We start from the raw sequence: 19197 nt of genomic DNA on the forward strand, positions 1-19197 counted from the left end.
CTGTTATGATCGCTGCTTAGCTGTCAAACACAGCAGAAGCAGCGATCATAACGTCGCTGTGTTACATGTTCAGAGAGCAGGGAGCCGCGCTTAGCGCTGGCTCCTTGCTCTCCTAGGTACAGTACACATCGGGTTAATTAACCCGATGTGTGCTGCAGCTACATGTCACAGTGCAGGGAGCCGTGCGCACTGCTTAGCGCTGGCTCCTTGCTCTCTTTGCTACAGTATACATCGGGTTAATTACCCGATGCATACTGCAGCCACATGTCACAGTGCAGGAGCCGGCGCTGGCAGCAAGAGCGGAGGCTGGTAACCAGCGTAAACATCGGGTAACCAGGGAAAGGACTTCCCTTGGTTACCCGATGTTTACGCTGGTTACAGCTTACCGCAGCTGCCAGTGCCGGCTCCTGCTCGCTTCATTTCGTCGCTCTCTCGCTGTCACACACAGCGATGTGTGTGTCACAGCGGGAGAGTGACGACGAAAAAATGAAGCTGGACATTCAGCAACGACCGGCGACCTCACAGCAGGGGCCAGGTCGTTGCTGGATGTCACATACAGCGACAGCGACGGGACGTCGCTGCAACGTCACCGAAAATGGTGACGTAGCAGCGACGTCGTTGTCGTTGTCGCTGTGTGTGACACCAGCTTAACTTGGCATTGTGACATTTGGACACAATACAATACAAGTAGTATTCAATGAGATTTAATGTTGATAAATGTAGGGTAATGCACCTAGGACAGAGTAATCCTATTGTTGCATATACATTGAATGGAAGTAAACTCAGGACTACAGAACAGGAGAAGGACTTGGGGATTCTGTCTGGGATTACAAGTAAGCTGAGCAGCAGCTGCTGAAGCAAACAAGATTTTAGGGTAGGTATGTGTATAATGTATAATTATATATATATATATATATATTGAATACTACTTGTAGGCACTGTGTGTATATATATATATATATATATATATATATATATATATATATATATATATATATATATATATATATATATATATATATATATATATATATATATATATATATATATATATATATATATATATATGTATGTGTATAGATAGATAGATATATATATATATACTATAATGTGTGTATATATTATAATGTGTGTGTATATATGTGTATGTATGTGTAGATAGATATAGATATATATATATATATATATATGTGTGTATATATAGATATAGATATATATATATTATAATGTATGTATGTGTGTATATGTATATGTATGTGATGTGTGTGTGTGTATGTATATGTAATAATTATACACATACCTACCCTAAAATCTTGTTTGCTTTAGCAGCTGCTGCTCAGCTTACTTGTAATCCCAGACAGAATCCCCAAGTCCTTCTCCTGTTCTGTAGTCCTGAGTTTACTTCCATTCAATGTATATGCAGCAATAGGATTACTCTGTCCTAGGTGCATTACTCTACATTTATCAACATTAAATCTCATTTGTCAAATGTCTGCCCATTCCGACATCTTAACCAGATCGTTTTGTAATTTTGTACTGTCAATGTCCGTTTTTAATATCTTACATAGTTTGGTGACATCAGCAAAGACTGACACTTCTATCAATCCCATCTACAATGTCATTAATAAAGAGATTAAAAAGAATCGGTCCTAGCACAGATCCCTGCGGTCCCCACTGCAGACTATAGCCCATTTAGCGAATGTACCATTTACGACTACTGTTGATGACCAGATTTGTACTTTCCTCTTCCTAGAAACCCAACATGTAACACAGGATTAAGGCTGTGTGCACACGTTGCGTTTTTTACCGCGGAAACGCTGCATTTAGAACCGCAGCGTTTCAGTGGCAAATTGCATGCTTTCAGCTTTCCCAGCAAAGTGTATGAGAAAGCCGAAAAATCAGTGCACACGCTGCGTTTCTAAACGCAGCGTTTTGGATGCCAAAAATCGGTGCGGAAAGAAAAGCAGCATGTCACTTCTTTTGTGTGGTGTGGCTGCGTTCTCTCCCCCATTAAATCAATGATCTGGGGTCAGAACGCAGCTACACCGCAGTGAGCTGCTTTTTTGTTGCGGTCCGCGGCCTTTGTCGGCACGCCAGAACGCAGGCATTTACCTGGAAGTGAGGTCAAGAGGTTTCCTGTTGACCTCACTTCCTGGCAAAGTCCAGGAAAGCCCCCGGTGTCTCCAAAGTGCCCGCCCCGACCCCCGACCCCCCCCCCCCCCTCCCGAAAATCCAACATGGCCGCGCGCACAGTAGCGCACCGGCCACCCTGCTCCTATGATTTCTGTCGCATGTGCAATAACACATGCGACAGAAAAATGCCCCCCAGGCCCTGCCCGGTCACCCCCTATTCCCCCGGTATTCCCCCTTACCTGTCTGGTCACAGCGCTGATCCCCCACGGCCCCCTTCTCCTTCACAGCAGATGCCGGCCGGTCACATGTGCAGAGCAGCTGACAGCCAGCACTGTGTTCAGAGAGCTGTGCTGGCTGCTCGCACTCTGCAGCTGTGACCCGGGGAGAGTGGGTGCAGATTTTTGGCACCCACTCTCCTCAAATGGAGGGTCTGCCCTCCTAGAAAATGGGGGATACGTTCCCTGAACGTGCCCCCATATTCTAGAAGGTCCAGAGGCGACGTGGGACGTCCAAATGGATTTCTGCGGACCCATTTTTTTCACATTTTTTGATTAAATTGGAGAACAAGGGAATGATTTGGGTAGTGTTTTTTTCTAATAAAAAAATTTTTGTCAATTTTTTTTTTTGCTTCTGTTTACTGTCAATTAGTTATGTCTGGTATCTAATAGACGCCGTGACATCACTAATTGCTGGGCTTGATGCCAGGTGACATTACACATCTGGTATCAACCCCATTTATTACCCCGTTTGCCAACGCACCAGGGTGCGGGATGAGTTGGGGCGAAGCGCCAGAATTGGCGCATCTAATGGATGTGCCACTTCTGGGGCGGCTGCGGCCTGCTATTTTTAGGCTGGGAAGAGTCCAATAACCATGGCTCTTCCCACCCTGAGAATACCAGACCCCAGCTGTCAGCTTCACCTTGGCTGGTGATCTAATCTGGGGGGACCCCACGTTATTTTTTTTTTTTAATTCTTTATTTATAAATAAAAAAAAAAGCCTGGGGAGCCCTCCAAATTGATCACCAGCCAAGATGAAGCTGCCAGCTGTGGTTTGCAGGCTACAGCTGTCTGCTTTACCCTGACTGGCTATCAAAAATAGGGGGGACCCCACGCCATTTTTTTTTCATTTTTTTTTTTTTTTATTGAATAAATACTAAGCTAGGCACCCTTTAGTGCCACATGAAAGGTACTAAAGCTGCCAGCTTAGAATATGCAGGCGGGGGTGGGACGTTATATATATTTGACATCCATTCATCCATTGACGCTTGTTAGGTTGTGTGCCCACAATCAGGGTTTGCAGCGTTATGGGCGCTGAGTGTTTTCCCTGCGTCCATAACGCTGCGTTGTGCAGTAGAAGCACAGTGGAAGGATTTTTGGAGATCCCATGCCCACTGTGCTTCTTTTCTCCGCAGCATAAACTGACCGGTGGCGCAGCTTCCCGAGCCTCAGCATGTCAATTTATGCTGCGGAGACGAGAGTGTTCTCTGCAGGTAGAATAGAGCTCCACAGCAGCCTGAACCCAAATCATGGGCATGGGCAGCTGCAGGAAGGCTGACACTGTGTACTAGACGCCGTGTCGCTGGATCATGGCCACATAGCCTTAGGCCTCTTTCACACGTCAGTGATTCTGGTACGTTTGTGCTTTTTTTTTTAAACGTACCAGAATCACTGACATACGCAGACCCATTATAATGAATGGGTCTGCTCACACGTCAGTGATTTTTCACTGCACGTGTCTCCGTGCGGCGTACCCGCGTGTGCGTGATTGCCGCACGGAGACATGTCCATTTTTTTCTGGCATCACTGATGTTCCACGGACCACGCAGTGGTGTGGTCCGTGAAACACGTGCCAGAAAAAAACGTGCTTTTAAAATAAAAATCATTTTTACTCACCCGGCTCCAGCGATGTCCTCTGCAGCCCGTGCAGCCTGCTGCTTCTGAGCCGGCTCGTTATTGTCGCGCATATTCATGATGCGTGACACAGCCGACCCGGAAGCAGCTGCTGCGGGGGTCAGCACCAGCCGGATGCTGCACCGCGGGAGCGATCAGCACCATGGAGAGCGGGAGCACGCACAGGTGAGTTAATCTCTAAGTGCAATCACGGGCCACGGAGAACGGAGCCCGGATTGCACTTAGACAACCCATGTGTGCCGTGATTCACACCACACGGAGGGACATGTGCGTGTTTTACACGCCAGTGAAAAACGTCAGTGTTTTTCACTGACGTGTGAAACGGGCCTAAAAGTGAGAATATTGTTGCTACAGCAACATTTTGGGTGAAGTAGCTGTGGATTCAAAATGCTTAATATACTCCTGAATAAAATCCTTGAGGGGTGCAGATTCCAAAATGGGGTCACTTGTGGGGGTTTTCTGACGTATAGATACCCAAGGGGCTCTGCTAATGTGACATGGTGCGCGAAGTTTATTTCAACTTTTCCAAAATTCAAATGGTGCTCCTTCCATTCCAAGCCCTCCCATTTATCCAAACAGAATGTGGAGAAGGAAATGACATCACAGGTTTTTTTTCCCAAAGGTCTGTGTTCAACCAACTTTATTAACACTGACAAGTCTTAAAAAACGCACCTAAAAAACGCATGAAAAACGCATGCGTTTTCGATGCCTTTTTCTCAAAAAGCATTGTTTACAATTCTCCCCTCTGCCAGAGGGTGCGTTATTTTCCGCGCTGAAAAAAAAGCTACGTGTGCACATAGCCTTAGTGGTTCAGAAAAGGTTAATAGTTTTTCCAGCACTGCCTTAAAGACCACCTTGTCAAGCAAGACCTACCAATGACCTGTCAGCATTACCTGCCACCGGCTCTACTAGTGGAGACTATGACCATAAAAGCAAGTAGATCCAGCATGGTCTCTTTTGTCAGCCATCTGGACACAGCCCACCAAGCTCAAGACACGGTCATTAGAGATTCTGCTTTAGCCTGAAGATCCACTAACCATTCTGTTTTTCACCTTACTCGCTTTCCATCCACCCTTTACCCACCCCCAACACTCAGCTGTGAACACTGCCCAGGTCCCTGCCAATCTCTGTACTTGCTCTTCTCGTCGTAGCACAATCCTGTGTGTACTGCAGCCAATCACTGGAATACACTGGTCTTTTAAATGAGTGTTTCACACTTGAAACCCTCCAGCATATGCTGTAGAACTAGAAAATAAGCCTAATCACCCTGCCGATACCATTCTTCTGTATAACATTTTGGTCACCTGCCCATCAAGAAAGAGAGAATACATGTAGATCAGTGGAATACCCAGGCTGTGAGTGGATCAGTAGGGGGGAGTATGGGTGTCTTTGTGGTTTTGGTTTTGTTTTGTTTTTTTTTTGGTTTTGTTTTTGGTTTTGCTTATAGCATGCTTGGGGAATGGGGGGGGGGTTCTGAGAAATTTCAGAAGTGTAAAAACCCCTCAAAGCGTACATATAAACTCTACTTCATGCTGCTTTTTTTTTTTTTTTTGTCCATGTAGCTTCACCTTAAGGTTATAATATAATGTTATGTCATTCTCATGCAGGCACATCACTTGCGCTGTTTGAATGACTTTGTGGAGGCCCAGATGACCTATTTTGCTCAGTGTTATCAGTATATGCTGGATCTTCAGAAGCAGCTTGGCAGGTAAGTACCAGTGGTTTGCATGATAGTGTGTATGTGGCTCAATGTCAATTTACACCTATGAAAGCTTTGAATGTACCCTTACTTATTATCTGCCACTATCACACATCTATATATAGATAGATATATGTATATATGTATGTGTGTATATATGTATGTATGTATGTATGTGTGTGTATATATATGTGTGTGTGTGTGTGTGTGTGTGTATATATATATATATGTATATGTATATGTATCTGTATATGTATGTATGTATGTATGTATATACACCAAAATTATTCATATTTGCCAAGTGCCAGAATAATGAGAGAGCAAGAATGTAATAAGGCATTTTTATTACTTTTTGCAAAGTCAAAAGTTTCCATACATTTCATTAGTGTTTGGTAGCATTGCCCTTAAACTGTATGGCTCGGGTGAAACGTTTTGGATCTCCTTCCACAGACTTCTCACAATAGTTGGTAGTAATTTGGGCCCATTTCTCCTGACAGAACTGGTGTAACCAAGCCATGTTTGTAGGTAGCCTTGCTCGAGCCGACCTTTTCAGCTTTGCCCATAAATTTTCAAAAGGATTGTGATGGCCACTCCAAAACATTGACTTTGTTATCCTTAAGCCACTTTGTAACCAGTTTGGCAGTAGCTTCTGCTCATTGTACATTTGGAAGACCCATTTCTGCCCAAGTTTTAAGTTCCTGGCTGATGTCTTGAGATGTTGCTTCAGTATTGCCACATAATCTTCATTCCCGATGATGTCCTCTATTTTGTGGCGTGCACCTGTCCCTCCTGCAGCAAAACAACCCCACAACATGGTGCAGCCACCCCCCTGTTTCACAGTTGGGATGGTGTTCTTAGGCTTCAAAGTTTCTCCCTTTTTCCTCCAAATGTAATGATGGTCATTATGGCCAAACAGTTCAAATTTACGTTTTATCACACTACAGGACGTCTCCAAAAATTAAGGTTTTTGTTCCTGTGTGCATTTACAAACATTAATCTGGTTTTTATGTTTCTTTTTAAGTAATGGCTGTTTAAAGACATAGTACTCTTAGGCTATGTGCGCACGTTGCGTACAGTCACTGCAGAAATTTCTGCAGCGATCTGAAGAGCACACGTGCGCTTTAAATCGCTGCAGAAATGTCCGTAGTGGAAAAAAAAAGCCGATTCCATGCGCTCTGCCTGCAGCTCCTGCCATAGACAGAGCAGAAGCTGCCGGCAAAGCGCACGGAAGAAGTGACATGTCACTTCTTAGAACGCAGCGCTTCGGCAGTAGCCGAAGCGCTGCGCTCTAAAACGCCACGTGCGCACGGCCCCTGCACAATCTCCATAGACTGTGCAGGGGACGCAGGATGCATGCAGTTACGCTGCGCAACAAAGCGCAGCGTAACTGCATGAATTACGCACACGTGCGCACATAGCCTTAGTGTATATAATCTTTTGACTTTGCAGAAACTAATAAAAATGCCTTAAACATTCTCTCTCTCATTATTCTGGCATTTCGCAAATATAAATAATTTTGGTTCCTAATTGACCTAAAATGGGAAAAGTTTATTCTGATTTCATGTCATATAGTGAGAAAACCTGCAGATGTGTCTTTATTTTGTTGATGTAAACTACTGATTTCCAACTGTATGTAGTAATGGATTGTAGCATCACTTCCACCTCCCAAGTCTGACCTATTTCAATTGCCGACTCTGACATGATGTAGCCATCGTGTACTAATAGCATTGGAATATATAAAGGGAAATTGTGCCCATTTGTGAAAGTCACCTTGCTGTACCGACTCGTACCACTGCCGCCGATGTGTCTGCATAATTGTAAGAAAGGGCTGTAATAATTCAGTCTTTGTGAAATGTCATGTAAATGTAAGAAGTAGATATGAGTTCTTGTAATGCAGAGTGAGCCTGAAATCTGAGAATCTGCAACTAAATTCACCAGTAAAGATCCCCATGCATGTTCGACTATAGTCTGGTGCCAATATGGTATTGGCCAACAGGCTAATGTGCATGGGGTGGCTCCTACAGATAAAGGGGGGGAGCTCCTGGACGTCTAATGGGTAGGAGGCCTCCAGGACATTGGGGGAGAGGGGCTTCCAGACATGGGGTGCTCCCAGTAGAGTGGTTGGAAATCCATCAGCCGATCCTTTCTTCTAGATATAGATGAGCTGATCCCAGAGTAGTCTGGCAGCGGCTCTAATAGAGAACACATGTGAGCTGAGCGTTCCGGTGTATGGCTGAGTCTGAGGATGACTGTCTACTCAGTGTTCATTAGAATAGGAGCAATTCTTTAAATATAACTCCATGCACAGCTATCTCCTGTAAAATGGAGTTATATTTAAAGAATCACTCCCATTAACTTTTTCCCTCCTAAACCTGTATATGTACTGTAGTGTCAGTGTGTTTTTAATATACTCCCCTACTGCCGCCTTCTCCAGTATCAAGCTCCGTTCTGTTTATCTTCCTAATTCGGTCACCACTCATTGCATGAGTCCAAAGTCTCTTCTACAGTGTTAGTCCATTGTGCCCTGTACTGATGCTCCATAGACTTACATTGTAAAAGTCACATCCATCTTACGCAGAATGCATTGTCACCCGCAGAATCTCCAGAGAGGTGACGTCACCCTGGAGAGCAGAGAAGGTGGAGGTAGGGGAGTGTATTAACACGGACGCTATTGTACTTCTACATAGATTGGGGGGAAGGGGGATTTGGGGCAGTTTATGGAAGGGCTTCGTTAAAGCATTTGTCCTTCGGTGGTGGTAGTGGACCACGTATGGTCACAGTGGTTAGATTTATCCGCAGCCTGTCAGAAGGAATATCTGCAATGCATAATTTAAAAAAAAAAAAAAATAATAATTTGGGTAATTTTCCTCTTTTAACATATCCAGGTAGTAGTTTTTTGTTTGTTTTTTTTGTTGTTTTTTTTTTTATTCCACTTAGTATTTATATCTCTAAACTAATTTCATTACTGGGTAGACTATTATAATACAGGTTCACATATTTCTTCCTTGCTTCAAATGGATATTCCATCTCTGAGGAAATAAACTTAAAAATTTTATGTAAATGAGGCTGTGCAGTGCGGAGTGGGCTGATCCCCCCCCGGCTAGTGCATCTATCCACGCAGTGAGGGGTGGGCCGCTCTTCGGCTGCTGCATCGATCTGGGCAGTGAGGGGTGGGCCGATTCCCGGCTGGTGCATCCATCCACGCAGTAAGGGGTGGGCTAATCCTCGGCTGGTGCATCCATCCACGCAGTAAGGGGTGGGCTAATCCTCGGCTAGTGCATCCATCCACACAGTGAGGGGTGGGCCAATCCTCAGCTAATGCATCCATCCACGCAGTAAGGGGTGGGCCAATCCTCAGCTAATGCATCCATCCACACAGTGAGGGGTGAGCCAATCCCCGGCTGGTGCATCCATCCTCTGTGTCCCCATGGGATTAATTTGTCCTGTGCATCAGATGATGTAGTGGTGCGGGAGATGCATGGTGGTGGCGCTAGGTGGAGAATAATGCACTTCTAGCCGAATTTCCATAAAGATCAATGGATATAATATTCATTTGTGGCCAGGATGATATGTGGGAATTTTGCCTTTTAGTACCTTACCCAGCAGTGTAACTTAGTTTGGTGACCTTTAAAAGCAACCTCTTTAGGGTTACGGCTTTTTAATCTCTGTTCAAAGTGTGAAGGCATGAACCTCAATATAGTAGGCTTTTATACAGACTTTCAATAGTTCGTGTAGTGTATTGTGAAGGAAATGTAAGAAACGGACGTCTTATTTTGGTGGGAACATGTTAGAAACTTGTCAACCAGTGAAACAACGGAAATGTATTTTTGCCGTAAAATGTATATTGTTGGTGCAGCAGTTCAGTAACCACTTTTACTATTTTTTTTTTTTCCAGCTTTCCAACGACTTTTGCATCAAACAATAATCAGTCGGCCCTAACGACTATGCAAAGTGTTTCTCCCCCGTCAATCTCTGCCTCCGCTCCATTACCTGCTGCAAGCAATTCTGTTGTTACCTCAGGCTTCAGTGAGCTGAAAGCTGCCAGTGGCAATAGAAAGGCCAGAGTTCTGTATGATTACGATGCCGCAAACAGCAGCGAACTATCACTTCTAGCAGATGAGGTAATTATGTCTTTGATGAGAAGACTGGTCGCGCTGACACCTATGTGATCCACCATTACGCTAACTCCTTGCTTACATTACTCCAAAAGGAGAAAACTGACCACTTTCTTTCATGGATTTCCTGGCAATGTAATGGAAAACAAATTCACTAGGGGGGATTTATATGAACCAGACTTTTTTTTTTTTTTTTTTTTTTTTTTTTTACTGTGCAAAAATGTACAACACTTTTCGGGGGGGGTGTTGTTTTTTTTTTTTTTTTTTTGTTTGTTTTTTTTTGGGGGGGGGGGAGGCTTCTTTTAACACTTTGTATTATAAAGAAAAAAAAAAAACGGTTGGGGTTTGGTAAAGGCATTGTTCTCCGCAAAGGCTGCACTAGATTAGATTTCAGCTGAATTTTTTAAATCACATGAGGACTCTTTTGTGTGGGACTGGTCTATGACATGTCGGGCTTACTAAATGACCTCCCAGTGTGTTTTAGTGTGAGAGGAAATTCATTCAAACAAACTTAATGGATTTTTATCTAGAACCCCTTTCTGCTACTATGATTAGCAGAAATTAACAATTCAGTAGTTAAATTCCTTAACAAAACCATAACTTTGGATTATTCTCAAGGTGCCTCATGAGCAGCTCCCAGCCCTGCAGTCTCCTCACTTCCTGGGCTCTGGCAGGGCCAGCTGTCTTCCTCCTCCTCCTTCATCTTCAGTTCTGGTTCTTGTCAGTAGCAGAGCTGTGGTGCTAGTAGAGCTATAGAGCTCAGCATAATTTTTGCTGTTACCCATTTACTATCAGGGTGAAGTTACCAGGTGAAGGGCGCTCCCATGATAGCAGATGTAATCCTTTCCCGTAAATGGACATCCACAGACCCAGCTAGATAATAGAGCTTTTCATGCGGCGGCTGACTTGGGCATGCATGTGTCTGATGTCAAGATTTTCAACTTAATGTCACAATATAAGGCTTTTTGCCTGAACTGACTCTAACGTCTGAATGTCCTTTTTAAAATGTGGAGCCCAAAACTGGATCCCATATTCCAGATGTGGCCTTACAAGTGACTTATAGAGGGGTAACAATACGTTGGGATCACAGAATTGTATCTCTTTTTATACACCCCGAAATCTTGTTTGCTTTAGCAGTTGCTGCCTGACATTGAGTGCTGCTGCTCAGCTTACTTGTAACCAGAATCCTCAAGTCCTTCTGTTCTGTAGTCCTGAGTTTACTTCCATTCAATGTATATGCAGCAATAGGATCGCTCCGTCCTAGGTGCATTACTTTACATTTATCAACATTTAAATCTCATTTGTCAAGTGTTTGCACATTCCGACATCTTATCCAGATCGTTTTGGAATATTGTACTTTCAAGGTCCGTTTTTAATATCCTACATAATTTTGGTGTCATCAGCAAAGACTGACCCTTTACTCTCAATCCCATCCACAAGGTCATTAATAAAGAGATTAAATAGAATCAGTCCTAGCACAGATCCCTGCGGTCCCCACTGCTGACTATAGCCCATTTAGAGAATGTACCATTTTCTACAACCGTTGGATTACCAGATTTGTACTTTCCTCTTCCTAGAAACCCAACATGTAACACAGGATTTCTTTATCGTTCATATGGGAGACCCAGACATTGGGTGTATAGCTTCTGCCTCCGGAGGACACACAAAGTACTACACTAAAAAGTGTAGCTCCTCCCTCTGAGCCTATACACCCCCTGGAGAACCAGATCTAGCCAGTTCATTGCTTTGTGTTCAGGAGGCATACATCCACACATGCATCTCATCTGATTTTTCATTTTTTTAAAGAGTATGAAGAAAAGCGGGTCCAAGTCTGGACCCCCGGCATGTCCCTTCTCACCCCACTGTCGGCGGTGCTGTTAAGGTTGATTCCAAGGCTGGAGCCTTACATGCCGCGCTCCTTCACCATCCCTCGGGCTCTGGCTTGAAGTGGGAGCCAGCACGGTTCTCCATGCTTTGCAGGAGACCGGTCTCCATCCGCAGCCCTTCAGGATCCTGCTGGAGTGAGCACTCATCCCCAGGGACATGGCCCTGCGTCTCAGCAAGCTAAGTACCTGAGACGTTTATATTCTGGGGGTCCCTGTACTTTATTATGTGGGGAGAGTGTGCTGAGTGAGTTTTCTGACATTTCCGGCCGGTTCTCTGGCTGTCGCCTGAGAACCGCGCCGAGGGTGCCTGCGCGCCGGCCGCACCGCTCAAATTTAGGCCCCGGCTTTGCCGGAGGCCTACTTTCGGTTTCACTGCCCTCGCATGTCATTCATGCAAAGGGACAGTGTGGCTCCGCCCAGCGGCCGTTCTGCACAGGGGAGGGACACTCCTCACTGAGTACATGTCTCCTCCCCTGTAAGTCTCTTTGGCCCTCCAGATCCCGCTTTCAGGGTTGGCCCCGCCCCCTCTCCTCGCTCCGGCGCCATTTTATCAGCGTTTTCTCTGCAATCAGCACTGGCTGCAGCATCCCTGCTGAGGTGCTTGGGGGTCTGGGCTTCGGGATCTGGAGGGCACACAACACCGCTCCAGCGGTCTGGTAAGCCACAACCTCTGGTTGTGGACCTCTGTATATACTCTCTGGGGGTCACTCTGGCAGAGCCCCCACTTCAGCAGCATGTCGCACACGAGGAGCAAGGCTCCAAAGCTATATTCAGTATGCACTGCATGTAAGCTTGTGCTGCCTGAACCGAGCACATATCCACATTGTGATGCTTGCTCTAACATGACAATGCCTCAGCCTGGAATCGCACCCACAGTGGTCTCTCCGGCTGCTCCGGCTCCTGTGGCTGAACCCCTGGCTTGGGTAGAATCCTTCTCTAGGTCAATCTCCCAGTCTTTTGCCGACTCCATGGGACAGCTGTCCAGGACTTTGCTGAACATGCATCAGCCCCCTTCACAGGGTGCCTCTGCTGCTAGGGCTCTCTCAGCGGAGCTCACAGAGGATTCATCATCTGGTCCCAGACCCCGTCCTCCTAAAAGGAGACGCAGGGCTCCCTCTCCTTCCTCCTCCCGCGGCTCTGTTTCAGAAGCTGACTCGCCGGACGAGGAGGATGCCTTTACTGGGGGCTCGGAGGCTACCTCCATGTGCCCCACTGATCTGTCCGAAAGTGACTCAGATGTTAGTGATTTGATTGCGTCCATTAATTCTGTACTGGACCTCAATCCGCCAGTATCAGAGGAGCAACCCTCTCTGGCAGAAAAGCACCAGTTTACCTTGCCTAAGAGGACAAGGAGTGTGTTCTTTAACCACTCCAGTTTTCAGGCCACTGTGACCAAGCCTAGGGCCTGTCCTGACAAACGCTTCCCAAAGCGTGGTTCTGATGACCGTTTTCCCTTTCCACCTGAGGTGGTCAAGGAGTGGGCTCATTCACCAAAGGTAGACCCCCCGGTGTCTAGACTCTCAGCCCGGACCGTTGTATCAGTGGCTGATGGCACCTCTCTTAAGGATTCCACTGACCGCCAGGTTGACCTTCTGGCCAAATCTGTATATGAGGCTGCAGGGGCCTCGTTCTCCCCATCTTTTGCAGCAGTGTGGGCTCTCAAAGCCATCTCTGCTTCTCTATAGGAGATGCATTCCCTCACCAGGGAATCTATGCCCGAAATGGTTGCCTTAACTTCCCAAGCTTCAGCTTTTTCATCCTATGCCATGTCTGCCATGCTGGAGGCTTCTCACCGCACTGCGGTGGCTTCGGCTAATTCCCTCGCTATCCGCAGGATCTTGTGGCTTCGAGAGTGGAAGGCAGATGCTTCTTCAAAGAAGTACCTTGCTGGGCTCCCTTTTGCTGGGTCCAGGCTATTCGGTGAACAACTGGATGAAATTAAGGAAGCTACTGGCGGGAAGAGTACTTCCATGCCACAAACCAAAACCAGGAAACCTGTCCAGGGTAGGAACCAGTCGAGGTTTCGTTCCTTTCGTTCCTCCAACTGGTCGTCCTCTAAGCCCTCGGCCTCGTCCACTAACTCAACCAAGGACCAGAAATCCAACTGGCGCCCAAAAGCGCGTCCACAGAAGACCGCAGGAGCTGCTGCCACTAAGGCAGCCTCCTCTTGACTATCTGTCCGCGCCAGCAACGTCCTTAGTCGGTGGCAGGCTCTCCCACTTTGGCGACGTGTGGTTTCAACATGTCTCCGATCAGTGGGTGCGGGATATCATCTCCCACGGCTACAGGATAGAATTCTCTTCCAGCCCGCCAGACAGATTTTTTCTGTCAACTCCCCCCTGCTCCAAGGCCGCCGTGGCATCCTTGCAGGCCAACAGAGTAATTGTACCGGTTCCCGCCCGGGAACGGTTCAGAGGTTTCTACTCAAATCTCTTCCTAGTCCCCAAAAAGGACTGTTCCTTCCGGCCCATCCTGGATCTCAAGCTTCTCAACAAGCATGTTCAGGTGCGGCATTTTCGCATGGAGTCTCTGCGATCAGTCATTGCCTCAATGACCCAAGGGGATTTCCTGGCATCCATCGACATCAGAGATGCCTATCTGCATGTGCCAATTGCAGTTTCACACCAGCGTTGGCTACGTTTTACAATCGGAGAGGAACATTTCCAATTCGTGGCTCTTCCCTTCGGTTAGCCACGGCCCCTCGGGTATTCACCAAGGTCATGGCAGCAGTGGTTGCGGTTCTGCACCTCCAGGGGTTGGCAGTGATTCCTTACCTGGACGACCTTCTAGTCAAGGCTTCATCCAGCGCAGACTGTCAGCGGAGTGTCTCGCTCACTCTCGCCACTCTAGCCCAATTCGGGTGGCTTGTCAATCTGCCCAAATCCACTCTGACTCCGACCCAGAGGCTCACGTACCTAGGGATGCAGTTCGAGACTCTGCCGGCACTTGTGAAGCTGCCCTTAGTCAAACAGCAGTCCCTCCAACTGGCGGTGCGCTCTCTGCTGAGGCCCCGCCGTCATTCCATCAGGCACCTAATGCAGGTGCTGGGTCAGATGGCGTCAATGGAGGCTGTTCCCTTTGCCCAGTTCCATCTGCGTCCTCTGCAGCTGGACATTTTCCGCTGTTGGGACAAGCGGACTTCCTCCTTGCACAGGCTAGTGGCTCTGTCGCCACAGACCAGGAGCTCTCTTCAGTGGTGGCTTCGGCCCCTCTCTCTGTCTCAGGGGCGCTCCTTCCTGGCCCCGTCATGGGTGATCCTCACCACGGATGCCAGTCTATCCGGCTGGGGAGCGGTATGTCTCCACCACCGAGCGCAGGGCACTTGGACTCCGTCCGAGTCAGCCCTCTCGATCAATGTGCTGGAAACCAGAGCTGTGCTTCTAGCTCTCCTAGCCTTTCACCACCTGTTGGCGGGCAAGCACATCCGAGTCCAGTCAGACAACGCGGCAGCGGTTGCCTACATCAATCACCAAGGCGGGACACGCAGCCGCCTGGCAATGTTGGAGGTTCAACGCATCCTTCAATGGACGGAGGACTCCAAGTCCACCATATCCGCAGTCCACATCCCAGGCGTGGAAAACTGGGAAGCGGATTATCTCAGCCGTCAAACCGTGGACAGTGGCGAGTGGTCCCTGCATCCAGCAGTCTTTCAGTCAATCTGCCGCAAGGTGGGGCACTCCGGAAGTGGACCGAATGGCATCCCGTCACAACAACAAGGTTCCGGTTTACGTGGCTCGCTCCCACGATCCTCAGGCCTTAGCAGCGGACGCTCTGGTTCAAGACTGGTCCCAGTTTCGTCTGTCCTACGTGTTTCCCCCTCTAGCTCTCTTGCCCAGAGTTCTGCGCAAGATCAGAATGGAGGGCCGTCGGGTCATCCTCATTGCTCCGGACTGGCCCAGGGGAGCTTGGTACCCAGACCTGCTCCATCTGTCCGTAGAGGTGCCGTAGCATCTTCCGGACCGTCCAGACCTTCTCTCACAAGGTCCGTTTTTCCGCCAGAATTCTGCGGCTCTCAGATTGACGGCGTGGCTCTTGAGTCCTGGATCTTGACGGCTTCTGGTATTCCTCCTGAAGTCATTTCCACTATGACTCGGGCTCGGAAGTCTTCCTCGGCCAGGATTTACCACAGGACTTGGAGAATTTTCCTGTCCTGGTGTCGCTCTTCCGGCCTTTTTCCTTGCCGACCCTTCTGTCCTTTCTACAGTCCGGTCTGCAGCTAGGACTATCCCTCAATTCCCTCAAGGGACAAGTCTCGGCTCTGTCAGTACTGTTCCAGCGGCGTATCGCCCGGCTGGCTCAAGTGCGCACCTTCATGCAGGGCGCGTCTCACATCATTCCGCCTTACCGGCGGCCCTTGGATCTCTGGGACCTCAATTTGGTCCTCACGGCCTTACAGAAACCCCCCTTTGAGCCTCTTAGGGAGGTTTCTTTGTTTCGTCTTTCACAGAAAGTGGCTTTCTAGTGGCCATAACTTCCCTCAGGAGAGTCTCTGATTTGACTGCGCTCTCTTCGGAGTCACCTTTTTTGGTTTTTCATCAAGACAAGGTGGTTCTCCGTCCGACCCCGGACTTTTTCCCTAAGGTGGTTTCTCCTTTCCACCTTAACCAGGACATTTCCCTGCCTTCCTTTGGTCCGGCTCCTGTTCATCGCTTTGAAAAAGCGTTGCATACTCTGGATCTGGTGCGGGCGCTCCGGATCTATGTGTCTCGCACCGCTGCTCTTAGGCGGTGCACCTCTCTTTTTGTGCTAACCACAGGTCGGCGTAAAGGCCTCTCTGCTTCTAAGCCGACCTTAGCCCGTTGGATTAGGCTCGACCATTTCCGATGCCTACCAGTGTTCTCAGGTGCCTCCCCCGCCGGGGATCAAGGCACACTCGACCAGAGCTGTCGGTGCCTCTTGGGCTTTCCTTTTCAAAGCACTACCAAGTGCATGCTCATGCTTCGGCAGATGCGAGCTTGGGCAGACGCATCCTTCAGGCGGCTGTCGCCCATTTGTGAAGTTAGGCTCTGCCTACTTCTCAGTTTTACTGTTTATTCCCACCCATGGACTGCTTTGAGACGTCCCAATGTCTGGGTCTCCCATAGGAACGATAAAGAAAAAGAGAATTTTGTTTACTTACCGTAAATTCTTTTTCTTATAGTTCCGTATTGGGAGACCCAGCACCCTCCCTGTTGGCAGTTTCTTGTTCAGCGTGTTATCAGCGGCTGTTGTCGTGGACAGAGTCTCCGGTTGTTCCGGTTCTTGCTCTGTCTTTACTTGTGGGTGGCTATTCTCCTTCAGCTTTTGCACTAAACTGGCTAGATCTGGTTCTCCAGGGGGTGTATATGCTCTGAGGGAGGAGCTACACTTTTTAGTGTAGTACTTTGTGTGTCCTCCGGAGGCAGAAGCTATACACCCAATGTCTGGGTCTCCCAATACGGAACTATAAGAAAAAGAATTTACGGTAAGTAAACAAAATTCTCTTTTTTGTGGTACAGAAAAGGTTTTTAATAGTTTTTCCAGCACTGCCTTAAAGACCACCTTGTCAAGCAAGACCTACCAATGACCTGTAAGCATTACCTGCCACCAGGTCTACTAGTGGAGACTATTACCATAAAAGCAAGTAGATCCAGCATGGTCTCTTTTGTCAGCCATCTGGACACAGCCCACCAAGCTCAAGACATGGTCATTAGAGATTCTGCTTTAGCCTGAAGATCCACTAACCATTCTGTTTTTCACCTTACTCGCTTTCCATCCACCCTTTACCAATCCCCCAACACTCAGCTGTGAACACTGCCCAGGTCCCTGCCAATCTCTGTACTTGCTCTTCTCATAGTAGCACAAGCCTGTGTCTACTGCAGCCAATCACTGGAATACACTGGTCTTTTTAAATGAGTTTTTCACACTTTACAATCAAGATCAGTTTTTTTCTTTCCTACATAGTTTCGTGTTGTCAGCAAAGGCTGATACTTTACAAAAAGTCTCTAAAACTCTAAAAAGTCGTTGATTGTTGAGGACTCTGGTCGTTAGTCGTTCCCGAGGCAGCACACATCGCTACATGTGACACCTCGGGAATGACGAACTACAGCTTACCTGCGGCCGCCGGCACTGAGAAAAGAAGGAGGTGGGCGGGATGTTACGGCTGCTCATCTCCACTCCTCCGCTTCTATTGGGCGGCCGCTTAGTGACGCCGCACAAACTGCCTCCTTAGAAAGGAGGCGGTTCACCGGCAACAGCTATGTCGCTGGGCAGGTAAGTCCGTGTGACTGCTCCTAACAATATTGTGCGGCACAGGCAGCGATTTGCCCGTGACGCACAAACGACGGGGACGGGTATACTCACTAGCGATATCGCTACCGATATCGCTGCGTGTGACTGGGCCTTTAGTCTTTTATCCTATGCAATGGTTTGTCTTTATACAATGTCTTTATTGTGTTTTATATTAAATTTAAATATTCTTTTATATGCACTTTAAACTTCTGCATTTTTTTTTTTTTTTTTTTTTATATTTGATCTTGGGGTGTGTGCCATCTTGTGGTCATCCTTTTTGGGGCCTACTTGTGCGCTCTATTAATCATGACCACTTTGAGACACTATAGACCATGATTTTTTTTTTGATTTTTTTTTTTTTTTTTTGTTTGTTTGTTAGACACAACTTATCTTTTGTGCTGGTTGCCGTTAGAATAATAATTCTAAGCAATCTATTTTTTGCAAGTCATGTCTTATATGTCCCTCAAAAACTTTGTACACCACTGATGCCAGACTTACCAGACAGTAGTTGCCTGAATCAATCTTATCTTTCTTTAAATATCGGTACCGTGTCAGCCATCCTTCAGTCCTGTGGAACCAACCCTGCTACAAGAGAGTCTAAGAAAATGAGTTACAGTAGTCTATCAATTACTGAGCTCAATTCCCTCAATATCTGTGGATGAATGCAATCTGGCTTAGGAGATTTGTAAATTTTTTATTTTTTTATTTTCACAAATTCGAACATACTTGTTCTGGTCTTTAAACTAGTTATATTAGGTAGTGAACTTTTTGATTTTTTTTTTTTTTTTGTCTTCAATGATCCCTGAAACAGTCAATTGATTGGCAAACATGGATAAAAAGTGCCTGCTCATTATCTCAGCCTTTACTTTGTCCTCTAATTATTATCCTCTATTAAGGGGCTGCTACCATCCATTTTTTTTTCTTCTTATTCTTTTTGGAATGGATGTATTCATAAAAATTTTGGGAATTTTAATGTCACTGGGAATTTTTGTTTTTTAGTAGCTAATTTTGCTGGCTTGATTTTCTTTTTCACATTTCCTACTGAGATCTTTATACTTTTGAAATGCTATTACTGTTTTCTCGGCCTTCAAGATTTTGAATTCACTTTTTTGTTTTTTTGTTTTTCTTATTGTACCTTGCACTATTTTATTTATCCATGGTGATTTATTTTTATTCATAGATATTTTATTATCGGAGGGTATCA

General features: G+C 46.7%; 1 protein-coding gene across 8 annotated transcripts in view; it reads left to right on the forward strand.

The window, feature by feature from the left end:
- SH3GLB1 (SH3 domain containing GRB2 like, endophilin B1) overlaps window positions 1–19197 on the forward strand; it is an 81467-nt gene that overhangs the window by 57382 nt on the left and 4888 nt on the right. For all 8 annotated transcript variants that reach the window (XM_075322292.1, XM_075322293.1, XM_075322296.1 and 5 more), the window contains 2 exons: window positions 5652–5752; window positions 9639–9864. In XM_075322292.1, coding sequence (XP_075178407.1) covers window positions 5652–5752; window positions 9639–9864 — 327 coding nt within the window. The remainder of the gene's footprint in view (window positions 1–5651; window positions 5753–9638; window positions 9865–19197) is intronic.

The sequence above is a fragment of the Anomaloglossus baeobatrachus genome, chromosome 8, assembly GCF_048569485.1.
Source record: "Anomaloglossus baeobatrachus isolate aAnoBae1 chromosome 8, aAnoBae1.hap1, whole genome shotgun sequence".
Taxonomy (NCBI): domain Eukaryota; kingdom Metazoa; phylum Chordata; class Amphibia; order Anura; family Aromobatidae; genus Anomaloglossus; species Anomaloglossus baeobatrachus.